Here is a 17,688-nt window from a genome sequence, read left to right as displayed (position 1 = left end):
GAAACAGAAATGAAGAGTGAAATGTCTTTGTTGAGGTTTTATAAGCTCGTAGGCTGGACTGGAATCCTGGAGGGAAGAATTTGGCCCCCAGGCCCTGAAGTTCCCCATCCATGGACTATGCTAATGTAGCAAGTAACTGTCCACTTATTGGTAGAGACCACGGAGTTCTATGGTACAAAGGAAATTAACTATAATTTTGGGACATGAGGCGGGGGAGCAGAACCTGCTACAGTGATATAAAACCTGCTATCAAAGGCTCTTTGTCAATCTTCAAATGCAGGTATTGAGGTGGGGAGGGGAGAGATCCTTTCAGGTGAAGTTTGCTGCTCTGTGAGCGTGTGTGTGTGGCTCACCTCAGTTGTAAGACTGCGAAGCCGCAAAAGAACTCTGAGGCTATTCTTTTTTGCTGTTTCTTTTTTGACCCTTTAAACAAAGCCAGGCTTGTGAATGGTAAATCAACAAATGCCTCTCCTGCCGAGCTCTGAGCCAGGTGGAATAAAAGGCAACAATTAATATTTAAGGGGGAAATATGTTAAAGGGTGTGTGTGTGTGTGTGTGAAGGCAGATTGATTCCTGCCCTTTATGTCTTTCATGCCAGGGTTGGATGAGAGGGAAAGAACAGAAGAAGAGAAGGAGGGGAAAAACCCTTCATACATTCAAAGCTTGCCTACAATGGGATATTTTGAAATGCAAGGCTGTGTTTCCAGTCCATGCAGCCTCCAGCACACTTACCCTGACTTTATTTATGACCCTTTACACACCCTCCACCAGCAAGTGCAGCCCCAACTAAGAAAAGTTGTCATTCTTATTCTTCGGAAATATTTACATTTGCTCGTTTCACTGCAAGGTCCCAGATTGGGGTGTGTGTGTGTGTGTGTGTGTGTGTGTATTCATTCAATAAAAAGGACCCCTGACCATTAGGTCCAGTCGTGACCGACTCTGGGTTTGCGGCGCTCATCTCGCTTTACTGGCTGAGGGAGCCAGTGTACAGCTTCCGGATCATGTGGCCAGCATGACTAAGCCGCTTCTGGCGAACCAGAGCAGCGCACGGAAACACCGTTTACCTTCCTGCCAGAGCAGTACCCATTTATCTACTTGCACTGGTGTGCTTTCGAACTGCTAGGTTGGCAGGAGCAGGGACCGAGCAACGGGAGCTCACCCCGTCGCGGGGATTCGAACCACCAACCTTCTGATCAGCAAGTCCTAGGCTCTGTGGTTTAACCCACAGCACCACCCGTGTCCCTTTCGTATTCATTCAATAAAAGCTACTAAATAACATTAAGACATCACTTAAAACCATAATTAAAAACAAAAATTCTTATCGTGCAGAAGTGTGGGTGAAGGGGTAGGGAACCACATGATCAAAAATGACTCAACTGACCCCTTCCACCATGAGATCTAAGCTGGTCAGATGAAGATCAGGAAAGGAGATATGGCAACTAATCCACACCAAGGCGCAAGATGATTTATTCAATCCTTACCTGCCTCTCACCATGACATACCAAGGCAGGTTGCAATATTTTAAGAATACAATATTAAAATCAGTTGAGACTAATTACAGTCAGGAGAACAGGATGAATAATAGAAAGATATATCTTGGGTGTCAAAGGGCAGGAGAAAAAGGTGTGTCTTCAGCATACAAAGGAAACTACATAATTAAGGTGCTAGGCACACCTCTGCAGAAAGGAGAATTCTATGGTTTAGAAGCTGCCCCAGATAATGCCCTCTCCTAGGCCTCTTCTGAGCTCCATGAGGGTAGAAGAATTACCTTAACAACTAAACAGTCTGTAGGAAAGAAGGTGCTGTTTCAGATAATTGGGGCCTGAGTCATTTACGGCTTTAAACATTCATGTGAACACACTGAATAGGGCCCAGAAGCAAACTGGCAAGCAATTCATCTGAAATAGAACCCCTGACAGCCGCTGCATTTTGGAACAGTCAAAGTTCCCAAGTCATCTTCAATGGTAGCCACATGTAGAGCACATTGCAATAATGCAGTCTGAAAGTTACCAGAGCATGGAGTACATGTCACCAGGACCTGCCTTACCAATAAGCAGAATGAGGCAACTGCCTCAGGTGGCAGATAGTGAGGGGTAGAGTTGGAGTAGAGAGCTGAGTGTCGGTGGCGGAGCATATGCCCATGCTGCCCAGAGCAGACGTGTTCCCAAGGGGCACAGAGGGTGCCCTCCCAGGCGCGGGATAGCAGCGCACGAACCCATTGATCCTGCTTCCTTCCTCTCCCCTTCCGGCTCGCCTGCCTCCTTCCCGTCCTCTCCCCTGTCTGCCTGTCTCCTCCAGCTGGGAGCACAGGGCAACGGCACACTGCCCTCCCACGACTCCCATGCCTACCGCCAGCCGTCAGGGTAAGGGGGGAGCTGCTGCGCCACGTTCCCGGCAGGAGGAGGCAGGCAGGCAGGCACCCACTGCGGCCCCCTGCACCCATCTTTCTTCGCCAGTGGTGAGTGTGCCATGTGGTCTGCTGCCTCAAATCTAGCAGAAGATACTGCCTCATTTACAGTGTCAACATAAGATTCAATGGCCAGTACGGTGGTACCTTGGGTTACATACGCTTCAGGTTACAGCTGCTTCAGGTTACATACGCTTCAGGTTACAGACTCCGCTAACCCAGAAATAGTACCTCGGGTTAAGAACTTTGCTTCAGGATGAGAACAGAAATTGCGTGATGGTGGCATGGCAGCAGCGGGAGGCCCCATTAGCTAAAGTGGTGCTTCAGGTTAAGAACAGTTTCAGGTTAAGAACGGACCTCCGGAACAAATTAAGTTCTTAACCCAAGGTACCACTATACAGCCATTTTGTATGGGAGTGGAGAATGGCACCGTCTTATCCCTTGCTCCAGGAAGCAAGATGTTTTGAGCTGTGCCTGGATATCACTTATGCCACAATCACACCTTGTATTTAAAGTACAGTGGGACCTCGGGTTAAGAACTTAATTCATTCTGCTGCCATTCTGCTGCCATGCCACCACCACACGACGGGGTGAGCTCCCGTTGCTCGGTCCCTGCTCCTGCCAACCTAGCAGTTCAAAAGCACGTCAAAGTGCAAGTAGATTAATAGGTACAGCTCTGGCAGGAAGGTAAACGGCGTTTCCGTGCGCTGCTCTGGTTCACCAGAAGCGGCTTAGTCATGCTGGCCACCTGACCCGGAAGCTGTACGCTGGCCCCCACGGCCAATAAAGCGAGATGAGCGCCGCAACCCCAGAGTCGGCCACGACATGACCTAATGGTCAGGGGTCCCTTTACCTTTACTTTAATGTGCTTTAAATGTATGGTGTGGATGTGACCATAAGCTGGTATCAGCTCTGGTCTCCTAGAGACTGGTATTCTATTATGAATGTATTCTGCAGCATGTTCTTCAACCATACTAAACCAGAAACATTTGTGAAATAAAAAGTGATGGGATTTTTTCAGCAGGAAGTTACAGAATAAGCATTGACTAGAAATGACCACCTCAAAACTTATGCAGGCGCAAACAGTATTGAAAGTATAATCGCATGTGATCACCCCAGCAGCATCAAAGTACAAATCATTATGAATAATCACTAAATAGGATGTTTGGAGGCCTGTTACTTCTGCTCCTTGATAGGTGCTCATGAAGTTTCTCCTGCACCAGCCAGTTCAGTTGCTTAAGAACATAAGAAGAACTTGCTGGATCAGGCCATCTTAGTCCAGCATCCCATTCTCACAGAGGCCAACCAGATGCCTGGGGCTTGCCCACTCTAAGGCTTCATTTCTTAGATAAGATCCATCAGGGTCCAGCCACGCCCAGCAAATTCCAAAAACATGGAATGGAAACTGCAGCTTTGAAGAGGCCTCTTCCACTCACGTCCTGCTTACAGGCTTCCTCCTGGGGCATTTGATGGCCACTGTGATGACAGAAGGCTGGACTAGATGGGTCTTTGGTCTGATCCTGCAGAGCTCTTCTGATCTTCCTGCAGAGATAATTACACTCTGCATGTGCTTGGGAGCTCTTTCCGCAGTTACAACTTCACCTCCTCAAAGTTCAGCCACAGTACTGAAAACAGATTAAGAGACCAAAACCCAGCAAGCCAAATTAAATCATTGTCTTCTTCTTTTTCCTCCCCCAGCCTGTAATTACAGCCAATAAATGTCAAGCATTTCGAACACTGGTTCTTAATGCTTGGCAACAAAGACACAGGCCTGGTGTTCAATAAATTCTCTTTTTTAAAAAAGGAAGGAAAAAAATCTGCCCTTAATGCTCCTCTCCATCCATTATTCAGCAGCCCCTAGCTGATAATGAGATCTAAAACCGACCTTTAGGTTTTTCTGAGTTCTACCTTTGATCCTTGGGTGATCATTATCTTTGTGCCTTAAGTTATGCAAGGCAGCACTCTCGCCCTCAGTACCATTTTGCTGAGGCTGTACCATTTATGTGTTACAGGAAGACAAGCAGAGTCAAAGCTGACCCAGGACATCCTGGTGCCCAGAGCTAGGAAATCTGAATAGCTTCGTTCCTCACTTCACGCAAATTAACATGGGATGAAATCCATAGGGAAGTTCTCTTGCAACACACACACACAATTGAAATGAACAGGAGCTGCACAAGAGCACTCCCATTCTTTTTGAAATCCCTCACAGATTGTGTTCCCTTGATCAGGATCAGTCCCTCTGCCATTCAGGCATCTTAAATAGGACCCCAAATTTTTGTCAACTTGCCTTCATGCAGACGAGTTTCTGGCAGATTGATGAATGGTGCGAAAAACAAATGAACGGCTGGGCATGTCCTATGGCAAGCTTGTCAGAAGCCGTGTGCCCGCTGCCCTGTGGTAAGTAAGGTTTGCCTCCAGTTGGAGAAAGTTTTTTGTGAACTGGATGGCTTTCCCCCTTTTTATTTCAGGCAATTCAGTACCTCTGAAAGAACTAGCTTAAGCACATGTGTAGACAGGCAGGTTAGTAATTCTTTTTCCATGGGCTCATAGCTTTTATAGATTGATTTGCAAGACTGTTGCGTTACTTAATGAGGTATTAATAGCGCTCCTTGAAAGTAGTGCATAAAACAGGCATAGGCAAACTCGGCCCTCCAGATATTTTGGGACTACAATTCCCATCACCCCTGTTGGCTAGAGATCATGGGAGTTGTAGGCAAAAAACATCTGGAGGGCCAAGTTTGCCTATGCCTGGTATAAAGCAGTAACTTCATAAACATGCCTCTATTTGCCAGCTCCATCAAGAAAAACAGTTCATTATTATTAGCCTTCTAATTTCACAACAGGAAAAGTGAAGCAAAGCAAAGAATCTCTCTCTCTCTCTCTCTCTCTCTCTCTCTCTCACACACACACACACGTATCAGTTTCATAGATGTATGAATACTCCCTTGTCACTCATAATAAAGTTGTCCTGCAAACACAACATCAGGAAGCTGCTTATAATGAGACAGACCCAGGTCCATCTAGCTCAGTATTGACTACACGGACTGGCAGCAGCAGCCCAGGGTTTCAGACAGGGGGTTTTCCCAGCCCTAGCTGCTTTATCCCTGAGCTGCAGCAATTCCCCTCAATGTCTTTATTGAACTAGCAAAGGGCTTGACAGTAGGATGGACTAAGTTTTTCCATAAAAATGGAATTGTTTATGGTGACCTCAGTGCTTTAAGTATTTATTTATGTGAAATGATATGGCCAGACCTAAGACAGCTTAACAGGAACACAAGAAGCTGTCTTCTACCATGACTCCAGGATTTGAGGCAGGAGACCTTCTCAGCTCTACTTGGACATGATGCCAGGGATTCAGCCTGGAGCCTTCTGCTTGGAAAGCAGATGCTCTGCCGTGGAGCTACAGCCCTTTCCCACATCCAGCATGGGCTGAAGTGCCCACAAAGAGGTGGAAATACAAATAAGCAGATAGAAAACCAGAACTGGGCTGGTTTCACACAACTATATTCTACACTGTAAGGTTAACATGAATTGGCTTTCCCATGAGCTTTGAAGCATTGATTTAATTATATAAAGCACCACTGGTGTATGGTACTTTACAGAGTACAAAAGGATAAGACCCTGCCCCAAGGAGCTTTCAAGCTAAAATCTGATACATAAGGAAACTGAAAAAGGGAAGCAGGAGTTAACAGAGAAGCCATCTGCCGTTGTTTCAGGCACAGGTGCTTAGGCTTGGCCAAGGGCTGATCTTGCAAAATCAGTCAGTGTGTCCAAACTCAACAAAACCTAGTTTCATTTTATTCATTCATCTCACTTTTCTTTACAGTAGCTCTACATGGGTACCTGAGGCAGACCTCCCATCAAAGTACTGACATAGACTTTCTTTGCCTCAGCAAAATGACTGCACCAGGTACACCCCTGTTCTGCTCCTGTTTTCTTTTTTAAATACCGTATTTTTTGCTCTATAAGACGCACCAGACCACAAGACGCACCTAGTTTTTGGTGCAGGAAAACAAGAAGAAAAAAATTCTGAATCTCAGAAGCCAGAACAGCAAGAGCGATCGCTACGCAGTGAAAGCAACAATCCCTCTTGCTGTTCTGGCTTCTGGGATAGCTGCGCAGCCTGCATTCGCTCCATAAGACGCACGCACATTTCCCCTTCCTTCTTAGCAGGGAAAAAGTGAGTCTTATAGAGCAAAAAATACAGTATAAGTTTGTCCAGGGCAGGACAAGTTCTGTATCTGCACTTGAACTGAAGTATTAAGTTAACATGGTTAAACATGTCAAAAATATACTTGGGGAAAGATCACTGTGTCTGTTATATACCCTGCTTCGCTCCCAAGCATAGTCCTCCCTTTCATTTTACCTTGTCAGCAACACTATGAGGTAGGTTAGGCTGAGAGATAGCGACTGGCTGAAGGTACCCAGCGAGTGGGGATTCGAACCTGGTTATTCCCAGTCCTAGCTGCACACCAACCAAAACTCATGGCAAGAATCCCTGGAACTGTAAGTTTGTTAAGGGTGCCGGGAATTGTAAATCTGTAAAGTGTAAACTACAGATCCTGATACGCTTTGGGAGAAATCTGCTTGAAATTTATGGTGTTTACATCGCTTTTCAGTGAGTGAGAGGTGGGTAAAATAATGTCTGTATGCCCTGGGCTTTACGTTAGCATGCACAAAACACTAATACTTTTGCATAATGTGTTAGACCTCAGCCAGGCAGGATGGTTAAATGACACTAGTGGGAAAAGCACCTACCTAACTTACCTCCCAGTGCCACTCAATGCATGTTCCCATGAAGGAGACAATACAGTTAGCCGAAAGGGCCAGCAACGCTTTATCTTTAATGAAGGCCCTCATGACTTTGGTCAAGGTCAGACAGAGTTAAAATCAGGAGCACAACACAAACTATAAGGTACATCAGTAATAACAGTAGGGGAAGCTATCCTATGCCCAGACTACCTCCCTGCCAAGGGGAGCAGATGAAGCTGCCTTATACTGAGCCAGAAAACTCAAAGTTTTCTACAATGATTTACAGTGCAAAGGAAGGTTTTCCTCATAACGTGCTACTTGGAGATCTCAAGAGTCTGAACCCAGGACTTCAGGATACAAAACACATCCTCTACCACTGAACTATGGCCCTCCCCCTTCTGTTCATATATCATTTGTTTGAAAGGTTTGTAAAATACAAATATGAATTCCACCTCCCTCCATTTTAAACCAATCATTTACTCTCCACTTATTTTAATAGACAGTGTTGTTCCTTTTGAACATAAGAAGATGCCTTTTACTTAGTCAGACCATTGGCCTATCTGCCCTAATATTGCTTACACTGACTGGCAGCTGCTCTCCTGGATTTCAGATAGGAATCTTTCCCAGCTGCACCTGAAGATACCATTATGGCTGCAAAAGGGCCATAGGTTGGTGGAAGAGTGTCTGCTTTACATGCAAAACGGTCCCAGGTGGAATCCCTTGCAACTCCAGGTACAGATGAAATATCCCCAGTCTGAAACCATGGAGAGCCACTGTCCGTGGTGACAATATTGAGCTAGATGAGCCAATGGCCTGACTCAGTACAGGACAGTTTCCTACTGAACCCGGGACTTTCAGCAGGCAAAGCAAGCAATGTACCACTCACTCATGGTCCCTTCTGAAAGAATGGGTTGTATCCGACTACTGAAAATAGACCCACTGAAATTGATAAACTTAAGTTAGTCATGTCTTTTCATTTAAATGGGTCTACTCTAACCAATGTTGTATACAACCCATTCATTTCAATTACTTTTTAAAATACAACCCAATATTTTGACTTACCCTACCCTCTTCACACAACTTTGTGTCTGATCTTGAGGATCCTTAAGACACATTAGTTTCACTTTGACAGCTCTTGCTATGAGAAAATATAAATACTTCTACTTACATGAGTGCAAAATTTCTGGGGTGGGTTCCCGCAGGTGATTCCTGATGGCTCCACTCGTACTGTTGCGTATTCCTTCATGGGCACGGCCCTGGGTTGGCAAGCGTAAAATTCCCACATGGGCCCATTGTCTGTGGTCACCCAGGATTTGCAGATGTCATACTGTCCCATGACCAGTGGGAGGCAGTGCAATAAGAAAGCAGCGTGGTGCAGCATGGCAGCTGTGACTAAGCGCAAGGATCCTGGGCAAAGGAGATGCCTAAAGTTTTGAGCAAGGCAGATCCTGGCAAGGGGAGGCTTTCGGGATCAGCATGGAAACTCCACATCTAATACAAACAGCAAACACTTAGGAGGTCCAGGTGATGACGCTTGAAATGCGTGTTTAGGCAAGAAGAAAGTCTTTGCTACAGCCAATACATTTCTAGATTATCTTGCTCAGAGAATTTGGGCAAACCTTTCCAGGCCTGCTGATCAGTCATCAAAAGTCTTCCTTAACTTCATTGTGTGTGTGTGTGTGTGTGTGTGTGCATAAATGATCATCCAAATCAGTGTGAAAATATCTAGAGGTGACTCTCCTCAATCAATCGATAGAACTATCGAGTTCTGATTCTATGACGAAATTTGATCAGTGGAGGGGGGGGGAGTTAGAAGGAGGCAATGCGGTTGGGGCTAGATCAAGTTTTCTTCAATCTTATTTCCCCATCTGCTACAACATGAAGCTTTCTAAAGTGCTTTGAAGCTGCAATATGCTTTGTTTTATTTTAAGGGAAAAAATATTTTATGTAAAAAAATAATGTAGCATGATATGGAACTTGGAAAGGGCATTAATCAAATCTTTGGGAGTACAATTTCCTTGAAAGTAAGTGCGTGGCTCAAGAGAAGTTTGACTTGGCAAATTTGTCCACTGTTGACAGAGCTGTGGCCTATCAATTTTAAAAAACAAAAAACAAAAATTGGATAGATCTGTGGGTGTTTTCTGGTGTGCTTTTGTCTTCTTTCGAGAGAAGGGAGGCACTCATAGAAAACTACTGCCGGCTTCCACCAACTTTATCGCAAAGTATCCAAAGCTTCCAGCTACAGAGTGAGGATCCTCCTGAGTTTTTCTTGCTTCTCCTTGACGACATAAGGAGAAAGCAGCTAACTCCTTCGCGAAAACTGCCTGAAACCACAACAAAAATTGAAAAAGTCAAACCTGCAAAAGAGAGTTCCCCACAGAATGTTTTAAGGGAGAGCGTAACTCTCAAGGTTGTTAACATTATATGTGGGTTATGCAAAGGCTTTTCTCAGAATTGTCACATCTCTGTTACCATAAACAGACAGATTAAAAAATTACAGCCCCTAAAGAAAAAAGAAGAATGGACCATGAACAGGCAAGACAAGGCATGGAGGCCAGACAGGAAAATGGGTAAGTCTTAAAGAGCCAAGCTAAATAAATAACATAACCAGACAAACAGAGGCACAGTCCAGCCTCCATGCAGGGGATTTATTTGAACAATGAAATTTAATAAAAAACAATTTGAAGGACTAATCATATTTAAGGCTCTCCTAATACACAAAGAGCAGTGACCTCTCCCGTTGTTCACTGGACTTTAATTCAACATCTCTGCAGTCTTGCCCACTCCCATTCCAACAGAGCCATTATAAAAATATGAAAAATAACAACCCAAAAACCCTCAATCATAAATCAAAATGACTAAGAACAAAACACACATATGAACACTCACATTGCAAAGCCAAAACTGCTCCCACACAAACACACACACACAGAGACACAAAATCCCATTGCAGATTCTACAAAGTACGGTGGCATTTGGAGAAAACCTTGATTGCAGACTAAATTTCCCATCCCTTCTACAACTTCTCAACCCTATGAAAAGACCACTTGAATAAGATAGGCAGAGTATTTATTTATTGGTTAGTCTACATTTTTCTATGCAAAATCTTCAGTTACATCTCCATGCACATCAAGGAAGGGGGGGGGGAGAAGGAGAGGGGGAAAGGCACACCTATTCAGTAAGCATGCTTTTTCTCCTCTTTAAAAAAATAATAATAAAAGGCTGAAAGCTAACCTGATCAAGATAGTCAGATAAAAAAGCAAGACCCGTCTTCTTTGCTTTGCCCTCTAGCTGTTTAGAGGCACCTTTCTGAACTGGGTTGGCCCAGAATAAACTCCCAAAGAAAGATAGTCTGGTTGCTATTTTTAAAGTCATGAGTAAATTGGGGGTGGGGAGGAAATAATGAAGCAAAGTGAGACAGAAATTGCTCTATAAGCCTTGCTGACATCATGTCTGCCTTTTCAGTGATTTTTTTTATAAATGCAACAATTTCCTTATCACATCAGATTTGTCATGAGCTCTTGTGATAACATAAGAGGCGTAATAGTTTTGTCATCCCAAACCCACATTTAGTTTTGGATTGGGCCTGGGGATGGTGGCAGAGAGTTGAAAATGGGGAAAACATGCTGACAAACTGACAAATCTATTTTCAGAAATGTAGAAATATCAAAATTTTACACTGGAGCAGGTTGACAGGAAAGGAAAGGAAAGCAGGGAAGGCATCTATAATATCAGTTGCTATGTTGCTACATTTGTTAAATGCTACACATTCCCAGCAGACAATAAAAAACTGATTTGGTGTGTATTCGCGGAAAGCCAAAGAGGCAAGCTGTCTCATTATTAAATTTCGCATTTCAATATCACAGGTGTTTTGTGGAAAGAGCTTGCCAGCATTGCCTTCAAAGACTATGGTGTAAGTATTGGGTCATTTTCTTCTTTAAAAAAAAAAGGTCTGGAACTAATAGCTTGGCTAAGGTTGGGTTTCAATTCCTACTGCAAAAATATAAATCTTCACCTGATATTTATTAAGAAACTGCACTTCCCAGGAAGAGCAGAATCAATGCCTTTATTTTCTTTTAAGAGTACAAGGCAGTCACAGGGGACTGATAGCCAGCCCCACAAAATTAGATTTTATCTGGGTATCTGGACTTCCTTCTTTTCTCTTTTATTGGATTAACATGCTTCTGAAATAAAGAGGCAACCCAGAGTTACAATGCCCTGCTGGGGAATTAAGTGCAGAAAGTAAACTTGATTGTTCCACCAGGCAATTAAATGTAGTCTTTCCCAGAAGTGGTACTTTTAAAAGAAAGGGGGAAAGCCTGAGTATGAAACAGATTGTACAAGAATCTGTTTGGGGGAGAGGTTTGGCGGGAGTTGGATACTTATTTTGGGGCGTACCCCTATCCTCTTCAAACAGATTGTGTTGTTTTAATCGTCTTTTTTTTATAAAAAGTTAGAAAATAAGTCTGAAATGTGCTACACAGAAGAGATATAGACACAGTAATAAAATGTTTAACAGCTCAGAGAAGGAATTATGTTCCCAGGAGAAGCAACAAAACTTTCATTCATAAGTAGCTGCCATCCTCAATATATTTCTAGTCCCAGAGTGTTCCATGTTCCCTTCCTTAAATCCAGTTCCCTTTTCAAACTGATGTTTTACATGCAGATATTTCAAGGACTCGGGTAAGAAAACAGGAAATAAGATGTCATACAATTGCCCCTTGCTTCGCACGAACTTATTTTTGGGGTCTTAAAATCAATTGGGGATGACATCACTCTCTGGCAGAACATGGAGAGACCTGCAGGTAACTTCACTTGTGTATGAGAAGGCTCCGACAAGGAACCTGAAAAAAGTTAGGCATTGTGGGAGGGAGCATATTGTGGAGAGACAAATTAAGTTCTTTGCAAATTAAAAGCCAAGTGGCAAAACACTTTACAGACCATGTCTTTGAAACTTGCACCAGGAGGTGAAGCAGCAGACACAGAAAACTGTAGGGAATGGATGGATTTCAGAAAGTTATGCCCAATCAATCAATATTAATATGAGGGGTTTTTTAAAAGTCCATGCGTATCTCATTCCCTGTCCTTATAATTTTGTAAATAATTTTAGCATATGCATGGAGCAAAGCACACTTTAGTCACAGAGAAAGATTGGGCAGAGGGAGTGAGAAGGAGGGGGGGGGATGTGCAGGATGTTATCAGGAGGGTGAATCCTAATTTATTTACTGTTAGGAGAAGGAGAAGGAGAAGGAGAAGAAGTTGAATCCAGTGAAGTTCTACCCAGCATAGAGCCACTGAAATTTATGAAAACCTTAGTAAATAAATTGTGCCCATCAATTTCAATGGGTTTCTGCTGAGTAGGATTAACACTGGACACGACCTAATAATAACAATAGATTAAATGTGAACCGCTGGGCAGTCTAGTCAAAATGCAGCAGATGAAAAGGCCGGCAGAGAAGAGAAAAAGTCAGAAGGTGGGGAGGGGGAGAGACCTGTAACTAAACACCATACAGATTGCTTTGACTCCTGAGTGCCTTTTGCTCAGAGGCAAAAGAAAAGTAGCCCTAGACGAAGAAGTCAGCCGCGAGAACCGGGAAGGGCTAATAATAAGAGGGTGCTTTCAGAAGAAAATAGTGAGAGCCATAAAAGCAAATAAATAAATAAAATACAATACAATAAAGCCTGCCGCATCTCCACCCGGAGGAGCCGCTTGTTAGGTAACTTTTCCTCCCTCTGCTAAACAGCGGCGGCGGCGGCGCTTGGGAATTTCCCTGCTCGCCTGCCCGGGAGTGCTAAAGAACAGCTCCTTTGCAGGCGGCGGCGGCGGCGCCTCGCGTCCCACCCCGGGTCCCCTCACGCCCTGCTGGGGCTGGGGATCTGCTTGGCTTACCGGCATCCGCAGCTCCTGTAATCCGGCGCAGTGACGGAGCAGAGAGAAAGGAGAGAGAGAGAGAGAGAGAGCCCCAGATCGAGGCGGCGCGCAGGGCGGAGGGATGGATGGCTTCCCTGAACGCAAGGCGAGCCCTAGCCTCGCTCGCTGCCTCCGGGGTGCCCTCGGGAGCCCAGCGCGTCCCGCCCGCGATCTGGGCGCCGTTGGGGGATCCTCGCCCCCCTGCAATACACAAAGTTGTGTACGAAGCGAACTGCCCGGCCAAGGGGGGTCGGGGTGGGAAGGAGGCGAGAGAAGTCCCTTTCCTCTCTCCTCCTTTCTCTTCTTCTCCTTCCTCTCCGCTTTTTAAAATCTCCGCTTCCTTCCTTTGGGCTTCCAAAGCGAGGTCTGGGTACGACGGCAGCGCCCGGGAGGGTGGATGGAGAGAGGAGCCAAGTTCAACTTTTTCCTTTCGGAAAGAAAACGCCCCACCAGAGGATCCCGCTCTCCTTCATCCCCTTCGCTCCCCACCCGACGCTCCCCCTCCCTCCCCTCCCGGGTCGGTCTGGGGAGGGTTTTACACACACACACACAGCGCAGATAAGAAGCCCTGGCTCTCCTTTGCTCAGCCTCTCTGCGGGCAGGACGGCTCCGATCCCCCTCGCTGGCACTCAAGGGCGGGTAGATGATGGATGCAAAGCGAGGGATGGATAGATAGCTGGCATATCTCTCTCTCTCTCTCTCTCTCTCTCTCTCTCTCCAAGTTCAGGCACGGAGCCTCAAATCCTTTTGGCCATCACTTTCAATCACCAGCAGAGCTTTTATCCCCGCGCCTGATTCAGGCTGCGTAACTTCCTCTGTGTTGCCTTCACACACCACGCACCATCCCACCCGGCCGGGCGCTCTTAAAGGTGCAGCCGGGAAGGAAACGCAGCCATGGCAGGGCAAAGGGGGGGGGGAGGGGCCACGGTGCGAGAGAGGGAGAGAGAGCGCGCTTGCAAGAAAGCAACAAAAACAAATAAATAAGCAAAACAGAAGTAAATCCCAAAGGGAGGGGAAAACGTAAAAGCAGGACAAACCGCGTCTTGCTGAAGGAGCTCTTCAGCCAATGCACCCTCATTTGGCCAGAACAAGCCCTTTTCCCGCACCGGACCCTCGCCTGCTGCCGCAGGTTAGAGAGCGGTAGGTCCCTTTGAGGACATCAAGAGGATGCTCTCCTGTGGCCCCTCCAGATTTTGTTGGACTCTAACACTCCCATTAGCCTGGGCCAGTAAGACCAATGGTTAGGGTTTGTGGAAGTTGGCGTCCACAGGGCACCAGGTTGGGAGTCTGCCCCAGAAGGAATCTTGCCAGTAAGTGGCACCCCTGTTACAGAACAGTCTCCCCAGAGAATCTCACCTGGCACCATCTTTGGGTGCCACCTACAACTTTAAGTTCTCACAGGTCATTAAAAAAACACAAAAAACCTCAAGTCTGATTCTCTCCATTTTAAAATATGTGTTTTAACTTTGGATTAGGGTGAGTTTTCTTTTCATGTTGTACTTGTGTTGCTCTGATTTCATATTCATGTTTTATTTTGTGTTTAAATTCATTTAAATGCAAATTGTTCTTATTGTTAATTTTTAAAAAAAATAAAAATTATTTAAAAAAATAAAAATTTAAATTGTTTGCATAGTCATTTACTGCAAATGTTATCAGGGTAGGATACAAATAGTATTAATGAAATAAACAAGCTAATTAATTAATTAATTAATGCATAAGATCCAGGTGCTAGCATCACAAGGGGACAGACCAAATGTCCATTTGCTGGACCCCATTCTAGTCCAACACCCTGTCCTCTTACAATATCACTTATATCCCCCCTTTCCTCCAAACAGCTCACAGAATTATACACAGCTTGTCGCTTCTTCCACTTTATTTTCACCTGGAACAATTTTCTGGAAACAACTACACTAAAATTCTATCTCTCTATCTAACCATCCACCCATCTTTAAAATTTATATTCTGCTTTCTCGTCATAAGAAAACAAAGAGACTTAAAACAATAAAATCAACCATTAAAGCAATGGCCATCAAATTATCAAATCAATAAGAAAAAACAAGGCAGGAAGTAATGGAAAGAACCAGAAAGCAGGACATAGGGTGCCTCCAGGCTGGCAGTATTTTTCAGGAGGGATTCAAGCACATACTGTAAATTTAAAGGTAAAGGTAAAGGGACACCTGACCGGAAGGTCCAGTCGCGGATGACTCTGGGGTTGCGGCGCTCATCTTGCTTTATTGGCTGAGGGAGCCAGCGTACAGCTTCCGGGTAATGTGACCAGCATGACTAAGCTGCTTCTGGCAAACCAGAGCAGCGCATGGAAACGCCATTTACCTTCCCCCCGAAGTGGTACCTATTTACTTGCACTTTGACGTGCTTTTGAACTGCTAGGTTGTTAGGAGCAGGGACCGAGCAATGGAGCTCACCTCATCGCTGGGATTTGAACGCTGACCTTCTGATTTGCAAGCCCTAGGCTTTGTGGTTTAACCCACAGTGCCATCCACCTCCCTACTGTAAATTTAGATTTGAACAATTAAAGTGGATTAAACCATTCTCTTGCTCTGGCATAACAAATGCATTTTTTTAAAAAAAAAACACTACAGATTTTTTTGCAGTTTGGAAAGTGACAGGTTAATGCATTGAGGTGTGTGGTGAATGAATGATGAATGGGAGAATGTTTAAGCAGCCCATAAGGAAATCAGAATGAATGCAGAACAAATGTTCCTTACCATCTTAAGTTCCCCACTAACAAATCACAATGAATGCTCAATAAAGACTAGACATAGTCTAATGTCTGCATAAGCTTTGTGGAAGCAAACCAGGATGAATGCTGAATAAAGAGGACATCTGAAGGAGGCTACAACCCATCAAAGCAACACAAAAGAGGGCAAGGAGCCTATCCATAGTGGTAATAGGGATAGACAAGCACCAGTGTTCTATGCATGTGTTTCTACACATGTGTAACTGAAATAACTTCATAATGCTTCCTCCACTTCCATCCCTTTCCTCTCTTCTTTCTCTGTCCTGGGCTAGTTCAGTGTTAATAAAGTACATTAAGTGTAGGCAAGGCCAGAGAGAAGAGCTTCACCAAAGGCGCAGGGAAAATGTATTCCATTTGCCTCCACTGCTGGAGTCTCATATATCACATTGCAGGGATAGCCAAGCCAAGGCAACTCAGGAAATGCTTTAAGATCCATTTGATGTTCAAGGAAAGAGAAAGAAAATTCCTGATCTTTATCAGCTCTGGGGAAGGAGGCAAGCACAAAAACAGGAGGGGGAGAGCTTTTAGAGGCAGAGTCTATAATTAGCAACCCATCAGATGTGAAATTTGTCTTTCTACTCATTAAAATGAAGACATTTGTTTTGAGATGGATGTTTTGTTGCTGTTTTGCTCCAGTGGCATATCCACATCCAGTCTTGAGGACTGTAATATTCCCACAACTTTTCTGTCCAACAAACATTTTAAACAACTTCTCCAAATGGAGTTGCTCCAAGGCATTTTGGTGGAAAACATCTAAATGGTACTCCTTTCCTAGGGACAGATGAAACTGTCATTTTTTGTTTCTCTTGTTTTCCCAGTCTTAAAGTTTGCCACATTTCCACATCAGTTTGCAGGGGGGAAAATAAATCCTCATAAATATTTGCCAAACTTTTTAGTGGGCTGCATTTCTCCTAATATACACAATTTAGATTCAATTTTGCCTGATACACACACTTTTAAAAGCAATGTTCCTAATAATTTTTTTTAATGATATAATCAGCAATAGATGCATATTTATTGCTCATTTACCCCTAATATATGAATTTTGTACATTTCTGTGGTTGGAGAACCACATCACATAATTTAGAAAGGTGCAAATTTGGAAACATATTTGCATTTTGCTTCACATATAGCTTTAAAAAGTGCAAATGTGGGAGATTTGTATTAAAAATGGAACCAAATCCCACCCCTGCCCCAATCCCTCCTCTCCCCTCCTTCTAATTCACATGCGGCCTAATCTATATGTTTTCCAGCTAAAGTCCCAATTGAAATGAAAGGGGGCTTTCACTTATTTCAATGGTGTCAATAGATTGTGCCCTGTGTGTCTGATTAGAATGCTGCCGTTAAGGGCACCCACAAGGGACAAGCTGTGTCACTTTGCCTTGCAGCAGAATTGCCCATTCCTCTCTGCTGTTACTTCTCTAGAACTCTTGTTTTACACCACCTAGAGGGATCTTTAGACATGGATTCCACTGGTAACAGGTTTCACTAGTAATAGGAATGAAATTGACTTAACATGGAGAGACATCTATCCATTCAGCAACAATACTGTCATGAATCTTAAGCCATGACTCTTAAGATTTCTGTTGATAAGAAGCAGCCTTCCTTATGAAGGGAAATAAGATGCAGTTCCCTCTGAGTCCATGTGTTCTGACTCCTTTAGGGATGGCCGACACAATGGGGTGGCCCATTGTAGGAAGCGGCCTAATACCAGGGTGAGACTCTTTGTTCACATAGTTCAGAATTGTCTACTCTGATTTTTGTTGTTTAGTCGTTTAGTCGTGTCCGACTCTTCGTGACCCCATGGACCAGAGCACGCCAGGCACTCCTGTCTTCCACTGCCTCCCGCAGTTTGGTCAA

The 17,688-nt window shown here is 44.4% G+C and overlaps 1 protein-coding gene across 9 annotated transcripts in view; it reads right to left on the bottom strand.

Moving 5' to 3' along the window:
• Positions 1 to 13,927, bottom strand: part of NTNG2 (netrin G2) — a 126,913-nt gene extending 112,986 nt beyond the window's left edge. For 2 of the 9 annotated variants that reach the window (XM_083423687.1, XM_083423689.1), the window contains exons 1-2: positions 13,050 to 13,927; positions 8,328 to 9,483 (exon numbers count right to left, since the gene is read on the bottom strand). In XM_083423687.1, the coding sequence (XP_083279813.1) occupies positions 8,328 to 8,540 (213 nt within the window). In that variant the 5' untranslated portion in view covers positions 8,541 to 9,483; positions 13,050 to 13,927. Of the gene's footprint in view, positions 1 to 8,327; positions 9,484 to 10,393; positions 10,506 to 13,049 lie in introns of those variants that run through there. The other 7 variants (XM_083423690.1, XM_083423691.1, XM_083423692.1 and 4 more) reach the window with 5 other exon arrangements.
• Between the last annotated feature and the right edge of the window lie 3,761 nt (positions 13,928 to 17,688).

This window comes from Podarcis tiliguerta (genome assembly GCF_965153285.1).
Source record: "Podarcis tiliguerta genome assembly, chromosome: Z".
Lineage (NCBI taxonomy): Eukaryota > Metazoa > Chordata > Lepidosauria > Squamata > Lacertidae > Podarcis > Podarcis tiliguerta.
This window is presented reverse-complemented; position numbering and strand designations above follow the sequence as displayed.